The 20273-nt window shown below is 54.7% G+C and overlaps 1 protein-coding gene across 7 annotated transcripts in view; it reads left to right on the plus strand.

The window, feature by feature from the left end:
• Sorbs3 (sorbin and SH3 domain containing 3) overlaps nt 1–16768 on the plus strand; it is a 28389-nt gene extending 11621 nt beyond the window's left edge. For 4 of the 7 annotated variants that reach the window (XM_045130843.1, XM_045130847.1, XM_045130848.1 and 1 more), the window contains 16 exons: nt 1869–1907; nt 2323–2416; nt 4993–5080; nt 6132–6218; nt 6321–6374; nt 7399–7485; nt 7940–8001; nt 8517–8659; nt 8894–8946; nt 9047–9093; nt 9288–9402; nt 12385–12510; nt 13154–13468; nt 14170–14273; nt 14480–14586; nt 15997–16768. In XM_045130843.1, coding sequence (XP_044986778.1) covers nt 1869–1907; nt 2323–2416; nt 4993–5080; nt 6132–6218; nt 6321–6374; nt 7399–7485; nt 7940–8001; nt 8517–8659; nt 8894–8946; nt 9047–9093; nt 9288–9402; nt 12385–12510; nt 13154–13468; nt 14170–14273; nt 14480–14586; nt 15997–16058 — 1583 coding nt within the window. In that variant the 3' untranslated portion in view covers nt 16059–16768. Of the gene's footprint in view, nt 1–1868; nt 1908–2322; nt 2417–4992; nt 5081–6131; nt 6219–6320; nt 6375–7398; nt 7486–7939; nt 8002–8283; nt 8394–8516; nt 8660–8893; nt 8947–9046; nt 9094–9287; nt 9403–12384; nt 12511–13153; nt 13469–14169; nt 14274–14479; nt 14587–15996 lie in introns of those variants that run through there. The other 3 variants (XM_045130845.1, XM_045130846.1, XM_045130850.1) reach the window with 3 other exon arrangements.
• The last annotated feature ends 3505 nt before the right edge of the window (nt 16769–20273 follow it).

The raw sequence follows: 20273 nt of genomic DNA on the forward strand, positions 1-20273 counted from the left end.
CTGATGCGCCCATACAAACACAAATAAATAAAAATGTTTATTTCATTTATTTATTTGAGACAGAGAGAGAGACGCAGAAATAGGCAAGTAGAGAGAGAGAGAGAAAGAGAGAATGGGTGTGCCAGGGCCTCCAGCCACTGCAAACGAACTCCAGACACATGCGCCCCCTTGTGACATATGCAACCTTGCGTGATTGTGTTACTGTGCCACTTCAGGCACCTGATTTTATGTGTGTACTGGGGAATCGAACTCTGGTCCTTAGGCTTTTCAGGCAAGTGCATTAACTACTGAGCCATCTCTCCAGCTCCAGATGCAATTGTTTTTTCAAGCATTTTCAATCTGCAGGTGGTTGAATTCATGAAAGTGGAACCTATAGCTAAAGAGGCTAAATGTCCTTTAAAAGTCCCAAATCTAACCAGGTCACCTAGGGAGATGGGAGATAAGGGAGGGGAGAGGGAAAAAGAGACCCCCCCCCACAATGCATCCTAGGAAGATGGGTGCTGGCAAACCCCAGGAATAAGAAACCAGCCACAAGACACAAGGTGTGGTCAGGGAAGAAGGAGGAGAACATAGTGTCTCTGCAGCCAAGTGAGAGAAAGGAATTTCAGAAGGAAGTGGGGAGTTGTGACAAACATTGCCAGTGGGTCAGACAAGAAGACTGTGGGTTGACCATTAGGTAAGAGTGGGTTAGGGCAACAGTGGTGGGTGGAAACCTGCTTGGAGAGGGAACCCATGTTCAGTCTCTCTCCAGGTCCTACATAAGTCAAATGCACAAAGGTGATGCAAGCGTAAGGTTGCACACACACACTAGGTGATGAAAGCATCTGGCCTTTGATTGCAGTGGCTGAGGCCCTGGCCTGCCAATTCTTTGTCTTTCTCTCACTCACTCTAAAAGAAAAAAAAAGAAAAAGAAAAAGAAAAAGAGAGACTGATTGAGATGGGGAGGGGATATGATGGAGAATGGAATTTCAAAGGGAAAGGTGGGGGAAGGAGGGTATTACCATGGGATATTTTTTATAATCATGGAAAATGTTAATAAAAATTGAGAAAGAAAAAGAAAGAAAGAAAGAAAAGGGGCCTGGAGAGATGACTTAGCAGTTAAGATGCTTGCTGCAAAGCCAAAGGACCTAGGTTCAATTCCTCAGGACCCACGTAAGCCACATGCACAAGGGGGCACACACATCTGAAGTTTGTTTGCAGTAACAAAGGGCTCTGGCATGCCCATTCTCTCTCTCTGTATCTGCCTGTTTTTCTCTCTCACTCAAATAAATAAATAAAAATTTTAAAAGCATGATGACATTTTGAAAAATTAAGAATAAGAGTCAGGTGCAGTGGCGCACGCTTTTAATCCCAGGTAGGAGGTAGGAGGATCGCTGTGAGTTTGAGACCATCCAGAGACTACATAGTGAATTCCAGGTCAGCCTAGGCCAGAGTGAGACCCTGCCTCGAAAAACAAAAACAAAAAAATAATAAAAATAAAACATAAAAAAAGAAAGAAAGAAAAGGATGCAGAAAAAAGAAAAGGGAGAGGGGGAAAGTCCAGCTTCCCCAAGCTAGCATGACCAGGGCAGGCCTGCAGAGGTCAGGAGAGGGTGTGTGGGAACAGTTGGAAGGAACCAGCAGGCGTGGACAAGGCAGCTGCCCAGTTGGCTCACGCAGACCCAAAGTCTGCCAGAGGCAGGCATTTCAAGCCCTCCCAAGGGCTGCCCTCCTAATTCCTTCCCTCCCTCAGGACATTCTTCAGGCCCTGACTCAGACCTCAGCCCCTGCTGTAGGCAGGAGGGAGGCTGGGAGCAGCCAGGCAGACTCCCAGGGTCTCCCTCCTTGCTCTCTGTCCCATTTGTGACCTGATCCTTTCTGCTCCCCAGACCTGCAGCTGGACTGGACCTTGGAAGACTCACCCAAAGGTAAGGGGTGTGAGCTCAGTGGTCTGTCTTAGCCTGGTACTGAAGACTGGGGATGCAAGCTTTGGGACTCCTCAGGTGGTGGTGTTCCACCCAAGGGTCTGGTGACTCCCCAAATGCCCTGGTAGGACGTTACTAAGATCCCTAGCCTCCGCTGTCCAGGGGATCCTTGCTTAGCCACCTGCTGGCCAGATTTCCCTGGGTCTCTCCTTCCCCATCTGTGCAATGGGGACAACCACCCTGCTGCCTCAGAGATGTTCTGAGGATTTTTGTATGCAGAGCTCTTTGGGGCAAAGCCCGTATGTCCTGGTCCAAAGCCCACCTCTTTTCCTGTGAGTCAGCCACCCAGGGACTAGGGTGGAGATGGGTGCCAGAAGGTTAAAAGCCCCGCCCTCTGCCTGTCTTCTTTCGCCTCCAGTGATTTTCTCACGTGCCTCCTCTGCAGACCCCAGGCATCCAGGGCCCCAGCAAAGACCCGCCTCCAGGCCTGGCTCTGCAGTGACTTCTAGTGGGTGAGCTATGGGCAGGGGCTGTGAGGACTGGTGCCCCCTCGTGGTCGCAACTAGCATAACCTGGAAGCCCGCAAGACCTGGTCTAGTCCCAACAGTAGGTTCTCTGTAGTTCCAGAGGGTCTCCACCTCCGCGGGGTCAAAGGGGAGAGGTGGTCAGAAGTGGATCTGGCCCCCATTCCTGGTGAGAAACACCAGCCATGCGTCCTTAGTTGGCAAGAGGAATGGATCCTGGCGTCATGTACGTGGGGAGGGGGTGTCCGGCGTGCTAGGAATGGAAAATGTTGAGGATAGCTTGGACCTGCGGCCTTCTACTTTGAAATCTGCGAGAAAGCCAGGAGCGTGGTTGAGACGTGCCCGGCAGAGGCGAAGGGGGCACATTCCTTCTGCTGGGCAGGTTGTCTGGGCCCTGGAGGGGTTCCACTCCACTCTCTGGGACCCGGACCTCTGCGCTGGGGTGAAACCCATGCGCTGCCCGTGGCTTGACAGGGTGGGATTCAGCTCGCTGGCTTAGCCATGGCCTTTAGCTGCGCGGCAGTGAGCGGAGCTCCAGGGGAGACCCAGAGTTGAGGCGCAAGCCAGTGCTAGCCCGGGCCACGGAGTGGTTACTTTCTCCCTGCTGTGACAAAGCACCCGACCCAAGGCAGCTGATGGGAGGAAAGGTTCGTTTCAGGCTGACAAGAGAGCTTTCACCACGGCAGGGAGAGCATGGCCCGCTCAGGACGCTGGCCCACATTCTGTCATGTAACTGTGTTGAAGTGGTCCAAGTACTCAGCTTGCAGCAAGACTAATGAAGGTCCAGGTCCACCGCCAGTGACACACCTCCTCCAGCAAGGCTCCGCCTCCCAGTCTGCCTCCAGCTGGGGATCCAGTGTGAGGCTTAATCACAAACACATGAGGCAATGGGGAGACATTTCACATTCAAACCACCACAGGCCTCTTAACCAATCTGAGCCCTTCATGTTCCTGTTGTGTGAGTGGGGATTATGGAGTGACAGCCGGGCTGAATGAGATCACAGACACATCCTGCCTTGTGATTGGCACACAGCAGGCATCAATTACACACAGGTATGACTATACCTTCCACGAGGAACAACACATTCCATTCTCATGATCACCTTTTGATCACTGAAATCAGAATGGTGTTATAATTCTAGCCAACAAATCCTGACCCTGTGGTCAGACATTCCATCATTTGATAGCTTGATGCAGTGATTCCACTGGGCAACTTTCAGACTAAAACAAGAGGCTGGAACATTTAAATCTGCCAGGGCTCGGTGGCTAAAGGCACTTGCTTGCAAAGACAGCAGGCTCAGGTTTGATTCCCCAGTTTCCACATAAAGCTGTGGCACATGCATGTGGTATTCGTTTGCAGTAGCAGGAGACCCTAGCCTGCCCATAAATACATATGCACATGGGTGTGTGTTTGCACAAATAAGATTAATTTTTAAAAAGCCACCCATGGGCCAATATAATGATTTTTCATATAGTAAGGTTCATAATGAATAATGAAATAAAATAAAAAGATAGGGGGAAAAATCAGACTTGGGCTGGGAGGTGGCTTGGTGGTGAAAGGTACTTGCTTGCAAAGCCTGTTGGTCCAGGTTTATTCCCAGTACCTACACAAAGTCAGATGCATAAAATGGCACATGTATCTGGAGTTTGTAGTGGTAAGAAGCCCTGATACACCTATTCTCTCTCTTTCTCTGTTCACCAAAAAATAAGTAAAAATATTTTTAATAATTAGCCAGGTTTGGTGGTGTTTGCCTTTAATCCAAGCTCTCGGGAGGCAGAGGTAGGAGAATGGCTGTGAGTTTGAGGCCATCCTGGAACTACAGGATGAGTTCCAGGTCAGCCTGGGCTAGAGTGACACCCTACTTCAAAAAAAAAAAAAAGCCAAAATAAATTAATTAAATTAAAAAGTCAGCCAGGAAAAGAGACCCCAAGGGGAGCTCAGGTAGATTGGCCAGCACAGTCCTGATGTGGCCACATAGGTTTGGTCACCAAATGCAGTGGAGATCTAAGGAAGCAGAAGGAACATGCTTAGGGCTCCTGGACAGGGCTGCAACCAGATGTGTCTTGAAATAGGATGTAGCCCTCCCTCCTGGGTCATGGGTGTAAGGCCGCTTCGATGTAGCAGCAAGAAAGACCACAGACACACAGCACACCAGACACAAATGCAGGCTAACTTTAGCCCAGGGCCAGTAGGAAGGGCCTGGCCACCCAACTGGAGTAGTTTTTGTGTCGGTGTTGTGCCTTCTCCTGGTCACCTAACATATATTTCCTTCTCAAGTCATCCCCATTTGGCAGGTGTTGAGCCCAAGGCTGTAAACAATTTGCCAAAAGGTCACACAGCTACCAGGTGGGGGAGCTGGATCTGAACGTGGAGCTCACACACTGTCCACTGCAGAACACTGATTCCACAACAAAGGGCAGGGCAGGCAGAGGCAGCTTGGGCCCCTTGGTGGGAACAGGGACGAGGGTGGAGGAGGGGGCACATCTCCATTGGCTGTGTTCCCAACTATGCCTCAGTTGCATGAGAAGGAAGCTAATGTGATATCCTTCCCTTTCTTCAAAAGATCTTGGTATCACTCTGAAGAGAAACCTAGAAACACCTTGAACTACCATCCTGGACCATCCTCTTTGGGGGTCCAGCCCCCAACTCAGGTATTCCAATCATGATATTCTCCGTACTATCCCCATGTCAGAGCTCTCTGGTCGCAGTCCACTGATGAGCTAGTACAGACCCTGCCCAGTGGACACAGAGGAGAACAGAATTATGGATCCACTGATGAGCTAGTGCAGACCCTGCCCAGTGGACACAGAGGAGGGCAGAGTCATGGATCCTCTGATGAGCTAGTGCAGACCCTGCCCAGGGGACACAGGGGAGAGCAGAGTCATGGATCCTCTGATGAGCTAGTGCAGACCCTGCCCAGTGGACACAGGGGAGAGCAGAGTCATGGATCCTCTGATGAGCTAGTGCAGACCCTGCCCAGTGGACACAGGAGGGCAGAGTCATGGATCCTCTGATGAGCTAGTGCAGACCCTGCCCAGGGGACACAGAGGAGGGCAGAGTCGTGGATCCTCTGATGAGCTAGTGCAGACCCTGCCCAGGGGACACAGGAGGGCAGAGTCATGGATCCTCTGATGAGCTAGTGCAGACCCTGCCCAGTGGACACAGGAGGGCAGAGTCATGGATCCTCTGATGAGCTAGTGCAGACCCTGCCCAGTGGACACAGGAGGGCAGAGTTATGGATCCTCTGATGAGCTAATGCAGACCCTGCCCAGTGGACACAGGAGGGCAGAGTCATGGATCCTCTGATGAGCTAGTGCAGACCCTGCCCAGTGGACACAGAGGAGGGCAGAGTCGTGGATCCTCTGATGAGCTAGTGCAGACCCTGCCCAGGGGACACAGGAGGGCAGAGTCATGGATCCTCTGATGAGCTAGTGCAGACCCTGCCCAGTGGACACAGGAGGGCAGAGTCATGGATCCTCTGATGAGCTAGTGCAGACCCTGCCCAGGGGACACAGGAGGGCAGAGTCATGGATCCTCTGATGAGCTAGTGCAGACCCTGCCCAGTGGACACACAGGAGGGCAGAGTCATGGATCCTCTGATGAGCTAGTGCAGACCCTGCCCAGGGGACACAGGAGGGCAGAGTCGTGGATACAACCCCAGCGCCACTCCACTCAAGCTGATGGCCACCCACCTCCTTGCAGGTGCACAGGCGTCGAGAGAAAGTGGAGGATGTCTGGACAGAAGAGTCCTGGAACCAGTTTCTGCAAGAACTAGAGACTGGTCAGAAGGTGGGTGCTGGCTGAGTCCTCTGGGAGTGGATGACGCAACCCCCCATGAGAACATGTGGAAACTGAGTCCACCGCCTTTGACATGCCCTTCCCATCCTTCAGCCCAAGAAGCCACTGGTGGACGACCCCGTAGAGAAACCCACGCAGCCCATTGAGGTGAGTGCACAGGTGGGGTGGGGGAAGAGGACAGAGGGGCAGGGGTGACTCTGGGCTATGTGCCTCAGCAAAAGTCACAGAGCAAAGACTCTGACCCTCCCTAGTCTGGCACATGTCACCTCTACCTCCACTACCAAGAACAGCACCCGCACACAGTAGGTGCTCAGTAAACACATGCTGAAGGTAGTGACCAGAGCAGAAGGGAAAGGCCAGTGTGCGGTGGGATGGTCGGGAATATTCCTGACCATGGAATTGAGTGTGGCTCGACACAGAGAGAGGGTAGCTCTAGGGAAAAGTGTGAACAAAGGCTGGTGGCCAGAGGGAAATGGTGAGGGTTGTGTGTACATGTGCACATGCATGTGGGCGTGTGTGTGTGTGTGTGTGTGTGTGTGTGTGTGTGTGCATGTGCACGTTACTCAGATAACTGGGATTTGGGCAGCATGAAGGAAGCCTGGATGGGTACTGTGAAGCCAGGCATGGAAAGGAAGTTAAGAGCCCCTCAAGGCTCTTGGACAGAGAAGCCACCAGATGAAAGAAAAAAAGAAAGAGAGAAAGAGAGAAAGAAGGAAAGAAAGAAGGAAGGAAGGAAGGAAGGAAGGAAGGAAGGAAGGAAAGAAAGGAAGAAAGCAAGCCAGCCAGGTGTGGTGTCGCAGGCCTTTAATCCCAGCATTCAGGAAGCAGAGGTAGGAGAATTGCCATGAGTTGCAGGCCACCCTGAGGCTAGAGGTCAGTCTGGGCTAGAGTGAGACCCTATCTCTGGAAAAAAAAAAAAAAAAAAAAAAAAAAAGAAAGAAAAAGAAAGGGGGGAGGGCGGGAAGGAGAGAAGGCAACACAAGGAAGGACTGAGGTGCTATGAACACCTTGGGGTGTTTTGTAGGGGACAGGTGGCACTAAGCTCCCATTCTTGTCCCCTCCCCGGTTCTGCCCTGACCCAAGCACAGTATGGCCCGCTTTTCACATCCTAACAGCCCCCGACACAGTGCACTGCTCCCCGCCACCCCTGCCAAGTCTCTCCCACCCCCAGGTCCTGCTGGAGAGAGAATTGGCCCAGTTGAGCGCTGAGCTGGACAAGGATCTGCGGGCCATTGAGACCCGGCTGCCATCTCCCAAGGTACGGGCCTCGCGAGGGGCCCCGTTGGCCGCAGCAGCTGAGGGGGGTAGAGATGGGCAGCGGGCTGACCTCCAGCCTCAGCCGCACTCAGCCTGCGGCCACCTTGGGGTGGACTTTAGCCCTGTCCGCGCTACAAAACACAGGGCGCGGACTTTCCAAGTGAGCCCCTAGGAATCCTTCCCCGCCAAGTCCACGTCAGCCCGGGGAGGGGGTCCACCCCTCTTCGCCCCGCCTCGATCCGCAGCCCCGGGGACCCCCCGAGACCCGAGCGAGCGGGCCCTGGCTTTCCCGGGCCCGGCCTCCTCTTCCGCCCGCCCGCCCGCCTCTAGGACCCCGCGTCCCGCCCTTCCCTCCCGCCCGAGCCGAGCCGACAACTTTTCCGGAGGAGGCGGCGGCCGCGGCTGCCCTGTGCTCCGGGCTCCGGGGCTCAGATCGCGCCCGTCTCCCCGCACAGAGCTCGCAGGCGCCCCGACGGACCCCGCAGCAGCCGGATCCGGAGCAGCAGCCCCAGAGCCGGTGAGCGGCCCGGGGCGCGGGCGCCGCGGGGGAGCCGGAGGGGACGTGGCGCGGGCCGGGCAGTGGGGGCGAGGGCTCGGCCCTGGCCCTGGGCGGGACGTGGGGAGGGGACGCGGGCCAGCCCCGGGGGAGGGGCCCGGGAGAGGACAAGTGACCCGGGTGGACCCCAGCCGCCGCGCTCCGCAGGCGCTGCCCAGCTCACGCCCCGAGGGCCACCTGCCCCGAGCCTGAGTGGGACCCCGAACCCCGACACTTCCCACGCGCACTCAGGGGGCCCTCCCGCCTCCCCCACCCACCCACCCACCCACTCAAGGCCTCACCCTTCCTGGCCTTGGCCTTACGGGAAGTAGGGCATCCTGTTGAGAGCCCGGACCTGGGAGACGCCTTGGGAGGCAAGGGGCCCGGAATGGGGGTGGGGGGCGAGGTGGGAAGATTGGGAGGCTCGCGGGACGTAGGGGGACGGAGCCCGCGGCATCAGGCCGCAGACAGGTGGCTCACTGTGTCTGTCCCAGCAGCTTAGCCTCGGCCTGGAGGTCCAGCTCCCCGCATGCACCTTACCTGGGCTCCTCCCGGCCTCTGAGTCCCCACAGAATGGCGGATGGAGGAGGAAGCCCCTTCCTGGGACGGAGAGACTTTGTGTACCCTTCCCCAGCCCGAGGTAAGCACAAATCGTACGCTGTCCGCACCCCACCCCACCCGCACTCCTGGATGTCCTCCATCTGGCTGTGTAGTGCCCCGGGAAAGTGGGGGCGGGGCAGGAAGGTCACAGAGTCCCTTGCTTGACCTGGGTGTGTGTGGGGGGGGGGGGGCAGATAGCCCTTCCCCCACCCAATGCCCCCTCCCCGCCCCAGACGTGCCCTTGCCAAGCTGAGGTGGTGTCTTGTCTCCGCAGAGCTCAGTGCCTCCCAAAGGGGCAGCAGCCCTGCCAGGAAGGAGGAGAAAAAGGTAAGGAGGAGCCATCCGGGTCACAGCTCACGGAGTGCCTGGGAGGAGCCTCCGTGGGCCTAACGTAGCCCATTTGTCCTCCTCTCCCACGCCCGCCCAGAAGAAAGCTGCCCGGCTCAAGTTTGACTTCCAGGCCCAATCCCCCAAGTAAGTGTCCTCCCTGCCGCCCTTCCCCCCTCCCCGGCCCACAGTCTCTGCCCTGTGACGGTGGGAGAAGCTCAGGGCTCGGGTGGGCATCCCCAGAGGGGTGGAGGGACCCAAGGATGCACAGGGCGCAGTCTGAAGGGAAGAGACTCAGGAGGACTCGGGTTCGCCGGTGACATCCTTGCTCTGACCTGTAGGGAGCTGACTCTGCAAAAGGGTGACATTGTCTACATCCACAAGGAGGTGGATAAGAACTGGCTGGAGGGAGAGCATCATGGTCGGCTGGGCATTTTCCCTGCTAACTACGTAGAGGTGAGCTGGAGGGACCGGAGCAAACCTTGGAGCCCAACCCCAGGGAGAAACCAAGTTGGCTCAGCGCTTAACGTGAAGCCACTGCCCCATCAGTGACCAACACTTAACCGCTGACCACTCTAGCTTTTGTTTTTAAAATACTTCAATTTGTTTACTTGAGAGTGTATGGGGGGGGGGCGTGTGCCAGGGCCTCTTGCTGCTGCAAATGAACTCCAGATCTACGTGCCACTTATTTGTCCAGCGGGTTTTATGTGGGTACTGGAGACTCAAACCCGGGCAGCCAGGCTTTGCAAGGATGTGTCTTTAAGGGCTCAGCCAACACCCCAGTCTCGGAGTCTGTCTTTCTAAAGCTGTCTTTGGGATAACCACAGCGACAGCCAGGAAGAGTTGGAAGTGTGTAACAGTTCACAAACCACGTCTCAACATATCACGTATCCCTGTCTGGAGAGTGATAATTGCCCCATCGCATCGATGCAGTTTCCATAGTTAATAAAATCAGATTCTGAATGTAGGTCTGGACTTGATAGAAATCTATAGATTTGTTCTGGTGTTTGTAACTTACTAAACTATCAAAGATACTGGCACAACATTGCTCATAATATTCCATTTGTTTATTTATTTATTTATTTAGGTTTTTCAAGGTAGGGTTTTGCTCTAGCCCAGGCTAACCTGGACTCAGGGTGGCCTTGACAGCGATCCTCCTACCTCTGCCTCCCAAATGCTGGGATTAAAAGCATATGCCACCACGCCCGGCTCCTTTTATCTTTTTAATGTCTGTAAAATCTAGTGTAATTGTCTTCTCATTCCTCATTTTGCCAATTTTTGTTTCTGTTTTCAATCTCATTCTGTTTTTTCCTTCTTTTAAATTGACGTTTCGAGATTGTTAGAGTAAAAGTTTAGGGTATCTTTGTTGTTATTTGGTTTTTTTTTAAATTTTTTGTTTATTTTTATTTATTTGAGAGCAACAGACAGAGAATGGGCATGCCAGGGCCTCCAGCCACTACAAACGAACTCCAGATGCATGCGCCCCCTTGTGCATCTGGCTAACGTGGGTCCTGGGAAATCAAGCCTTGAACCAGGGTCCTTAGGCTTCACAGGCAAGGGCTTAACCGCTAAGCCATCTCTTCAGCTCCTGTTTGTTTTATTTTTTAGACAGTCTCATATAGCATCAGTTAGGCTAGCCTGAAACTCACTAGTATCCCAGGCCATCTTCAAACTCTTAGCAATCCTCCTACCTCCACCTAGTTTAGGTTATTGATTTGTAAAAGCATTTGATGCTATGAATTTCTCTCTGAACATTCATTGCTTTAGTCATATCTCACAAGTTTTTTTTTTAACTTGAACTGTGTTTTTAAAATATTTTATTTACTTATTTGTGAGAGAGAGAGGTAGATCTAGAGACTGGGCACGCCATGGCCTCTAGTCAGTGCAAACCAACTCCAGATACATGTGCCACCTTGTGCATCTGGCCTATGTGGGTTCTGGGGAAATGACCCTGGGTCCTTAGGCTTCACAGGCAAGTGCCTTAACCACTAAGCAATCTCTCCAGCTCATGAACTGTTTTATTATTTCCTTTGTGATTTCCTCTTTGATCCATGAGTTAGTTGTTTAATTTTGGTCTTAATTTAATAGACGTTAATTATAAGGCTGGAGAGATGGCTGAGAGGTTAAAGAAGTTTGCTTGTAGAGCCTGCTGGTCCAGGTTCCCTAGCCATAGCTGACCTGGAATTCACTATGGAGTCTCAGGCTGGCCTCGAACTCACAGTGATCCTTCTACCTCTGTGTCCTGAGTGCTGGGCTTAAAGGCATGTGCCACCACACCTGGAAAATTTTTTTTTTCCAATGAGAAATAGAATTGGCACACTAGTGCCTCAGCTACTGCATTCAAACTCCAGACATGTGTGCCCCCTTGTGTGCATGTGCAACCTTACACACGTGCATCACGTTGTGCCTGGCTTACTTGGGACCTGGAAAGTCAAACATGAGTCCTTACGTTTTGCAGGCAAGTGCCTTAACTGCTAAGCCATCTCTCCAGCCCACTTCCTTTCTTTAAAATAAAAAATATTTTGGTTAGGCTGGAGAGATGGCTTAGCAGTTAAGATGCTGGCCCACAGAGCCAAAGGACACTGATTCAATTCCCCAGTACCCATGTAAAGCCAGCTGCACTAGGTGGTATATGCATCTTGTGTTTATTTGCAGCAGCTAGCGCACTCTGGTGTGTGCTCATTTTGCTTCTCTCTCTCTCAGCTTCTTTCTCATTCTCTCTCAAATAAGTAAATAAAATATTTTTTACAAAAAAAAAAAGGAGAGAAAGATTGCCAGGCATGGTGGCGCATGCCTTTAATCCCAACACTCAGGAGGCAGAGGTAGGAGGATCACCGTGAGTTCAAGGCTACCCTGAGACTACATAGTGAATTCCAGGTCAGCCAGGGCTAGAGTGAGACCTTACCTTGAAAATTAAAAAAAAAAAAAAAAAAAAAGTATGGGGAGCCCTGGTACAGTAAAAGGGGAGAAGGAACCGAGACACTTGAACCAAGGGACACTTGGTCCTCACCAGTGGCAAAAGGTCAGATAAATCCTATTTTAGAACAAGTTACCAGGAGCTCCCTGTGTCTCGGAACACTTCATTTTGCTGCCCAACTTAACTCCTTAGTCCGGTTGGACTGGCTTCTGCCTTTGCCTTTCTCACGGCGGCTCCATCAGTACCACGTGGTGGACTCCCCTCACTGCAACTTCTTCTTCAGCCAGCCTTCTGGACCCCCCTCACCCCTCGCCACACTGGGCTGTGCTCTAGCCATAGCTGACCTGGAATTCACTATGAAGTCTCAGACTGGCCTCGAACTCACAGTGATCCTTTTACCTCTGTGTCCTGAGTGCCACCCCCAGGGCTTGTGTCTGCCTTCAGCGTCTAGAGTCAACCTTCTCTGTGGCCAGGGCAGCTTTTCTTTGATGCCAGCCTGTGTCATGACCGTCTTTCCTCAGGTGCTGCCTGCAGACGAGATCCCGAAGCCCATCAAGCCTCCCACCTACCAGGTGGTGGAGTATGGAGAAGCTGTGGCCCAGTACACCTTCAAGGGGGACCTGGAGGTGGAGCTCTCCTTCCGAAAGGTGGGGCCAAGTGGGACCTGGTGGGGCCGGGGCAGGAAAAGACATGGGTAAATGTGTAGGGGGAAAAACAGTAAGAAAAGGCCAGCTTTATCCTCCTGTACCCAGAATCTTAGATTTTCCTTGATTTCATGGAATAGGGTCTCTCTCCCTTGATTTAGGTTGTGGGGGGGGGTGCTCTGGGGATTTCACAGCAATCCTCCTGCCTCAGCCTCCCAAGTGGTGGGATGACAGGGGTGAGTTATCCTGCCTGGCTCTAGACTCATAGTTTTTAATTTAAGTATTTGACAGAGAGAGAGAGAGAGAAGGAGGAGGGAGAGAACGGGCATGTCAGAGCCTCTTGCCACTACAAACAAAGATGCATGCACCACTTTGTGCATCTGGCTTTACATGTGTACTGGGGAATTGAAAGTGGGCCATCAGGCTTTGCAAGCAAACACATGCCTTTAATCAGCCCTAGACAGTGGAGGTGTTTTTTTTTTTTTAATCTAGCTGTGTGACCTAGATTAACCTGCTGAACCCCACTGAGCCTGATTCCTCATATATGCAAGGGCTTAGGTGGAGGAGACAAGCCAGCTTAGGTACCTCCAGGCACAGTGTCCCCCAGGAGGGCCCAGCTGACGCTCACTCCTCCCTGCCCCACCAGGGGGAGCGGATCTGCCTGATCCGCAAGGTGAATGAGAACTGGTACGAGGGGCGCATCACGGGCACAGGGCGCCAAGGCATCTTCCCTGCCAGCTATGTCCAGGTGAGCCGCGAGCCCCGGGTCCGGATCTGTGACGACGCGCCCCAGCAGCTTCCCTCGTCTCCTCGCCTGCCGGCGGCTGCTCACACGGCCAGTCACCCCAGCTCTTCCTCAGCGCCCTGCAGCCCGGCCGATCCAACTGACTGGGGGGGCCGGACCTCCCCCCGCCGCAGTGGTTTCACCTTCCCCACCCAGGAGTCGAGACCCCAGGCCCAGGTGAGATGGCCTCCTGTCCACGCTGCCCGCCTATCCCTGTGACTGGCCCAGGCTGGCGGTCCTTCCCATTCAGGGACAGAAGAGCCCCAGGAGCAAAAATCTAACATGGCAGCGCCACCCTGATCATGGCTCCAAACCCTTCTGGGTAGTTCTGGCAAGGGAAGCAAGGGTAGGCCCTTATCCGTGGGGGCCTCAGCGCCAGCCCAGGCCTCCTGAGCCCCCAAGATGTCATTCTATGACCGTTTGTCAGCGTCTGCCTCTGGTCAGCAGGACTGGCCACCAAGGCCCTGGCATTCACTAGTGTGGCCCCTGGTCGCTCTCCGGGTCGGGCTTTCCCGTGTACAGGGAGGTCACAGCTCTCACCATGGAATACAGTTGGGTAGGCTTGAGCAAAGTCGGGTGGCAAACACTGAGGCAGCCCTCAGCACGCACGTGGCCCTCGGTTCATCACCCAGTACAGCTCCGTAAGCAGGTACCAGCAGCAAGTGACTCCTCCTGGGCTCCATATTTTCCTTAATAGAGCTCAGAGATGTGGTCCCTCCACCATGGATGGGCCTGACTTCTAGGACCTGTGGAACGGAATCGTTAACATCCAGCTTTCTCCCGGGTGGGGCTGTGAGCTAAGAGGAGGTGTAAGGTGCTCAGCGTCCCTCTCTCACTCATCTCCCCTGTGGCTCTGCTTTCCTCCCACGAACTCTCAGAGTCTTAGCACCCCTGGGCCAGCCCTGTCCCACCCTCGAGGCTCCAGCCGTCCCCTGGACCTGGGGACCTCCTCCCCCAACACCACACAGATACACTGGACTCCGTGAGTACCATCTGAGACTGCTTGGCTGGGGGGTTCGGTGTCACTGGCCGGAAGTGCTGAGCACAGAACCCCAGATCCCCTTGACGTTGGGGAAATCCTAAGACCGCCCTGCAGAGCTTCGGTGACTGACGGGGAGGGTGCACCGGAAATGGCCGCTCCTGGTAGCACTGCAGGCAGGTACGGGACAAGGTCAATGCTTCCCGCAGGTACCGGGCCATGTACCAGTACAGGCCCCAGAATGAGGATGAACTGGAGCTTCGTGAGGGGGACCGCGTGGATGTCATGCAGCAGTGTGATGACGGCTGGTTTGTGGGTATGTGGCTTCCCGAGGGGAGGGGGCGGCTTGCGGGGACCCTGGGAGAGGGTAATGTGAGCAGGACTGCTGTTTCATGACAACCCTGGCTCATGAATATTCATGGCCTTGTCACCCCCACCGAGCTTCTAAACTATAAGCCACCTTCCTTCCCACTCTGAAGAAGGGCAAGGCCCAGGGGAGACTGCCCCAGTCCAGGGTCACTTGATAAGGTCATAGACTCGGGACAGGATTCCTGACCCTAAGTCCCTGAGCCTTCCCTTTGCACACCACTGCTTCCTGGGTTGGGCGTGCCATCGGAAGGGACCAGGTCTGACACCCCAGTGCTCCCCTCTAGCCCCAGCCTGTTCTGCCAACCTGGGAAGTAGAGAAAGATCCCAGCCCTCAGTGCTAACCCAGAGCACTTCATGCAAAGGACTTTTTGGCGCCAGGTGATCCACCCACCAGGCTCCCTAGGATAGACGAGCCCTGTCTAGCCTCTGCTTCAAAGGATGGACAGAGTGAAACCTGGACAGCCAGAAGCTCTACCTCCCAACAAGCAGGCTGTGGGGCCCAAAGGGTGACAGGGCCGCCTGGGCAAGGGTAGTCATAGGGACCAGCCCATCACCAGATAGTTTGCCTTGGTTGATCTTGCACATCAATGTCTTGGTTGACTCCAGCACATCAATGCCACTCTGTTACGAAGCACTAACTCAGTAACAGTCTTGTTGCTGAGGGGAGGGCTGGGCTGGGGGCCCATTCCCATTTTATTCTCACACTTTGGAGTAGTACTGACGAGGGTCTTTGGACGTCTATAGACAAGAAAAGAAGGCACCACTTTTGTGGCATAGTCCATAGTGCTTGGAGGAATTTGCCGGCTGGCCTGGTAGCCACATGTGGCTGCTTACCCATAAATTAAAATGAAAGAAAATGAAAAGCTCAGCCCCTCTTCACACTAGTGCGTCTCAAGCGCATCCCCTTCCTTCATCCCAGGACACAGGCTTCCTTTAGGTCATAACAGACCAGAGGCCTGGATTGCCACCCTAACTCCTAAGCAGATAAGAAGTTTGGGGCGTTTTCTTGGGCCTTTGCGGGCCATTTATAAAATGAGCCTCGCCCCCATAGAAGTCCTGTGATTCATCTCCTTACTTCCTGGCTTTCTAAAAGAGGGTGGAGTCATTCAATGCTGTGTGCAAAGTTGTCCACATTGATTGAGTGATTTCTCTGGTTCTTTGATTACGGATTTTATTTCAACTTTACCTATCTAAGCTTATGCCACTAGGGGGCAGGAACGAGGCAAAGAAATCAAGCTCCCACCCTCAACTCCACTTGCAGTTTTGGCCGTTGCCAGCAGGGGGCGGGCACTCACTTGCACAACCTGTTTCTTAAAGTGTGTGTGTGGGGGGGGGTGCTTTCTGGTTTTTTTTTTAGGTGTCTCACGGAGGACCCAGAAATTCGGGACATTCCCTGGAAATTATGTAGCCCCAGTGTGAATGGTCTACATAGCAACTTGGAGCCGGCAAGGATGGGTGGGGAGCAGTAGCTCTTCTGGGAGTGAGGCCCTTCCACATCCTCCTCCCCCCACCAGACCTGCGCTCCCAGCATCTGCAAGAGACCCCAGCAGCCTTCCTTGGAGCCCCCTGAAGTCCCCAGGACTGATTCCCACCCACAAGTCACAGACATTCCTCTGACAGCCCCTTTACCACTCCCCAAATACAGAAGTGTGCTTTGAAGTGGAGACTGTCTCCAGGCCTTATTGAAACCAGACCCCCAAAGGGTTCCCCCCTCCACAATGTTTCCCCTAACAGGGACCAGCTCCCAGCTTCACCCCCTCGGGGTTCCTTTAACAAGGACCAGCCCCTCTCCCTGATGGAGACCAAAGGCCTCCTCTCCTCTCCCCTGCCAGCCAGTCTGACACCCCTTTTGCCTTCTGGCCTCCAGCTGGACCTGGAAGTGAGGTGGGGGACAGATGCAGCACCTTGTCAGCTTGAGGGGACTTGTCTCAAGGCCTCCTCTTCTCAGAGTCTGCTGAGCCCTGCGCTGGGGCTCTGCATGCCCTTCATCCAGGCTATGCTGTAGCTGCACTGGCCTCTCCACAGATAGATTTTCAGGGGACACACTTGCTGCCCTCCCACCTGCCAGCTCTCCCCAGCACCCAGGACCCCTCTGGAAAAGAATGTAACATGAATCTGGAAAACAGGGACCATCTGCGTCTGAGTACTTTTCCTTCGGAGTGGGAGAGTCCTCCGCTTCGAACTGTGGGAATTCTTTCTGCAACCAGGCTGTGCTGAGAGGCAGGTGGGCCAGGTTTGTGCGAGAGGAGGGGCTCGCAAACCTCCGTTACTGTATCTCAGCTCTGCTGGGTTGTCCAAATGAGGCAGCCCCCTAGGACCAGGCAGCTGTCTGACCAGAGTGCCAAGAACCACTGTCGCCAGTGCCAGGGCAGAGCCTGATGGGAGAAAACAGATCTGGGCACTGAATGTGGCCTTGTTCTTAGGCGGTTTTCATTCCGGAGCTGTCACTGTGGGGTTGCTGGACTAGATGACATTTCTCACTGCCCTGTGGCTAATGTTTTCCCTCTGTGTGCTCCATTTCTACCCCAAACTCGTGTGTTTATTTTCTTCTTTGGGCTCAAGGTTTTGAGCAATCGGTTTTGGAAAGCTGGGAGTGGCAGGGCAAATCTAGCCAAAGCAATTCTTCTTGCCTGAGAAGGTTTGAGAGTTCTGGGTTTTGGTGGCTCCTGGGGGACATCAGCAGTCGCACAGCCCACATGCCACCCAGAAAGAAAAGCTCCATTCTTTACGTTGCTTTGAGATCATGTCTCGTGCAGCCCAGGCTGGCTTCCAACTCATTATGTAGCCAAGGATGACCTTGAACTCCTGCCTCTACCTCCAGCACGCTCGGATTAGAGTTGTGCCACTGTGCCTGGTTTATGTGGTGCTGATTTTGAACCCAGGGTCTGATGCATGCAAAGCAAGCATGCCACCAACTGAACTACATGCCTATGCCCATGGCCATACCATCCTGAATGTGCCAGATCTCCTCTGAACTACATCTCCAGCCCCTGTTGTTTTTGTCAGATAAGATCTTACTGTGTAGCCTAGGCTGGCCTGGAACTGGAGGAATCCTCTTGCTCAGGCCATGAGTCACCACACCCAGCTTTCTTGGGCTGCTACACCCAACTATCCAAGTGTCACCTAACGTCAGCAGCATGACCATTTCACAGGAGAGGTCTGAGAAGTCCAAGGGCCATCTCCTTATGGAAGACCGAAGTCAGCTCCACCTGAGCACACTACCGCAATCAAGCCAGGGCCCCAGCCGTCTCTGTCTAGAGGCCCCTGCGGGAGGCGGGTCAAATGAGGTCCGAGATTGCCTTGGGGCAGGCCAAGGTGGAGCTGTTCTGACATTCTTCCTGTTCCTCTTGTCCCCTTGACCTGTCACTTTAGGTTTTCCCACGCCAGGTGGGTGTGTTGAATTGGTGGCTGACCTGAAGAGCGGTGTGCCTGGTTCTGTCAGGACAGAGGGACAGGCCGGGGTGCACAGGGCAGGTCCTGATTCCTTGGGCCTGGGTGTGGCCTGGGCCTCAGCCTGGGTGGTTAAACAGCTGCTTGCAGAACAAGACGTGCGTGCTCCATCCAGTCCTTGGCCTGGTTCTACGTATGCAAGGATTACTCTGTCCACTGCCAGATTCCTTTTAATCCCTTTTCCTAACTCTCTGCGTTCTGGTGCCCTCATAAAACACTGCAGGGTTGAAACTTCTCCCCAGGCTGAAACCAAACTCATACCCTCTCTAATGGGACCCCGGAACCTTGAACACGGCAGACACCTCCCCCGCACCACCACCCCGGGGCTGCCTGCCGGCGGCCCAAGACGTAGGATGGCCTCTTGCAGTGCCTTGGACTGGAGAAGAGAGGTGAGGAGATTGACTTGTCCTCGGGGCACGGAGTCACTTACAGCAGAGCATGTCCTTCCTGTGTCTCAGAGTTGAGCCCTTGGTCAGCCGACTTGTCTTTGTGGTGGGATTTGTGAATGCTCAACCCCGGAGCAGGAAGTCCTGCAGATTAACCTGTAGATGTTTGCAGAGCCTGTCTGAGGACCCCGTGAGGGTCCCTGAGAACCCACGTGATACAGTGCCTTACACAGAGTGCGCGTTCAATAAATCCTTGTTAATGAACGGTTGCTTGAATCGTTGAGTGAATGAGTCAAGTGGGTGAATTTCCCTTCCCTGCTACATCACTACACCTCTGTGCAATCTTTGGACTTCTATGTGAACGCCACCTGCGCACAGCGGCAAGCTGCATTGCCGTAAGGGGAAACTGGGGCCAGGAAGGGCTGTTGGAAGCGGCCGAGGTCATCCAGTAAAAGGCAGATGTAGCCTTTGAGGCTAGCACTGGGCGACCCAAGCCTATGCTTGCCCTACCTGATACTGTCTGCTCCGTGGCCCTAGAGTGGGGTTGCAAAGGTAAAGCAATAGACCCTGGGTTCAATACCTAGCACCAAAAAGAGGGGGGCCCTTCCCACCCAGCTGGGGAGGGAGAGCAGGTGTAACACGCAAGTGACCCCCCCAGGTCTACTCCCCCCCCCCCATGAGTCACCGCAGAGAGCTGGGAGAGCCATTTACACACCCAGAGAGGCTTTCAAAGGTGTGGCCAGGGCGGGTGAGGCAGCTGGGCTGGGGGTTCAGGAAGATGAGCCACACATGCCCTGGTAGGTGAGCGAGCGAGCGGGGTGGCCTGGCGATCCTCGCGGAGCCAATGACTCACCCCGAAGGCAGGCAGGTTCCAGCTGGGCTCACAGGTGTGCTCTGCAGAGTGGCAGGTTGGGATACCAACTGAAGAGGCGGGAGGCAGCTGTGTGGACCCGGAGATTTTTTTTTTTTTCTCCCCAGGGCAAGGGTTGCCAGGTACGGGCACCGAGAGAACAGCTGGCCAGATGGCTCCTCTTTCTTTCTTTCCTGAGCCAGCACCTGGGGTCCCCGGCTCTGCTGGCCTGACCTGGAGCCTGGCAGCGTGGCGAGGCAGGCAGGGTGGGGGGGGGCTGGTGGAGGCTGGGGCTGTCCTCACCTGAGGCAAGCCGGGAGGGAGGAGAGGTGCTTGGTGACTCGGCCAAGGGCCCTCCATCTCCTCCGAGCCCTGGCAGGCTTGACTGGCCTCTGAGGCCAGATCACATAGCGCTGCAGACACCAACTCGCTCTGGCCTGGCGGTGCCAAGCCCAACGGCGGGTCGTGCGCCCAGGACGAGTTGAGCAGGGCGGAGGGGCGGCCCCCAGCTTGGGATTTGTGGGTGCATCGGCATCATCGCAGCCAGGAGTGGGCGGAGAAGCCGGGTGGACGGCAGACAGAACAAGCCAGCGGGTGCCAGACCCGGGCCTGGGAGCGGGGGGTGGGCCGCTCCACGGTCCCCTTGGAAGTGAAGGGTGGTTCGCCGAGGTCCCCGCGGGAGGCCGATGTCCTTTGATCGGCACTCCGGTGCTCGCGCAGCCGGGAGGGTGTGGGCACCTCGGGAGGACGACCTGAGCCCCGAGGCGGCTCCAGGGCCAGGCTGTCTTCCCAGCTCCCCCGCAAGGCGCGGGCCAGGTGGCAGCGCCTCGGCTCGGCCGCACGGAGGAGGCGGCTTCCCGGGCCAGGGGCGGCGGCAGGGGCGGCCCCGGGATCACATGGGCGGAGACAGGTCCCGGAGCCCCGGGCGGGCTCTCCCTAGAGTCGGTC

This window comes from Jaculus jaculus, chromosome 12 (genome assembly GCF_020740685.1).
Source record: "Jaculus jaculus isolate mJacJac1 chromosome 12, mJacJac1.mat.Y.cur, whole genome shotgun sequence".
NCBI classification, from domain to species: domain Eukaryota; kingdom Metazoa; phylum Chordata; class Mammalia; order Rodentia; family Dipodidae; genus Jaculus; species Jaculus jaculus.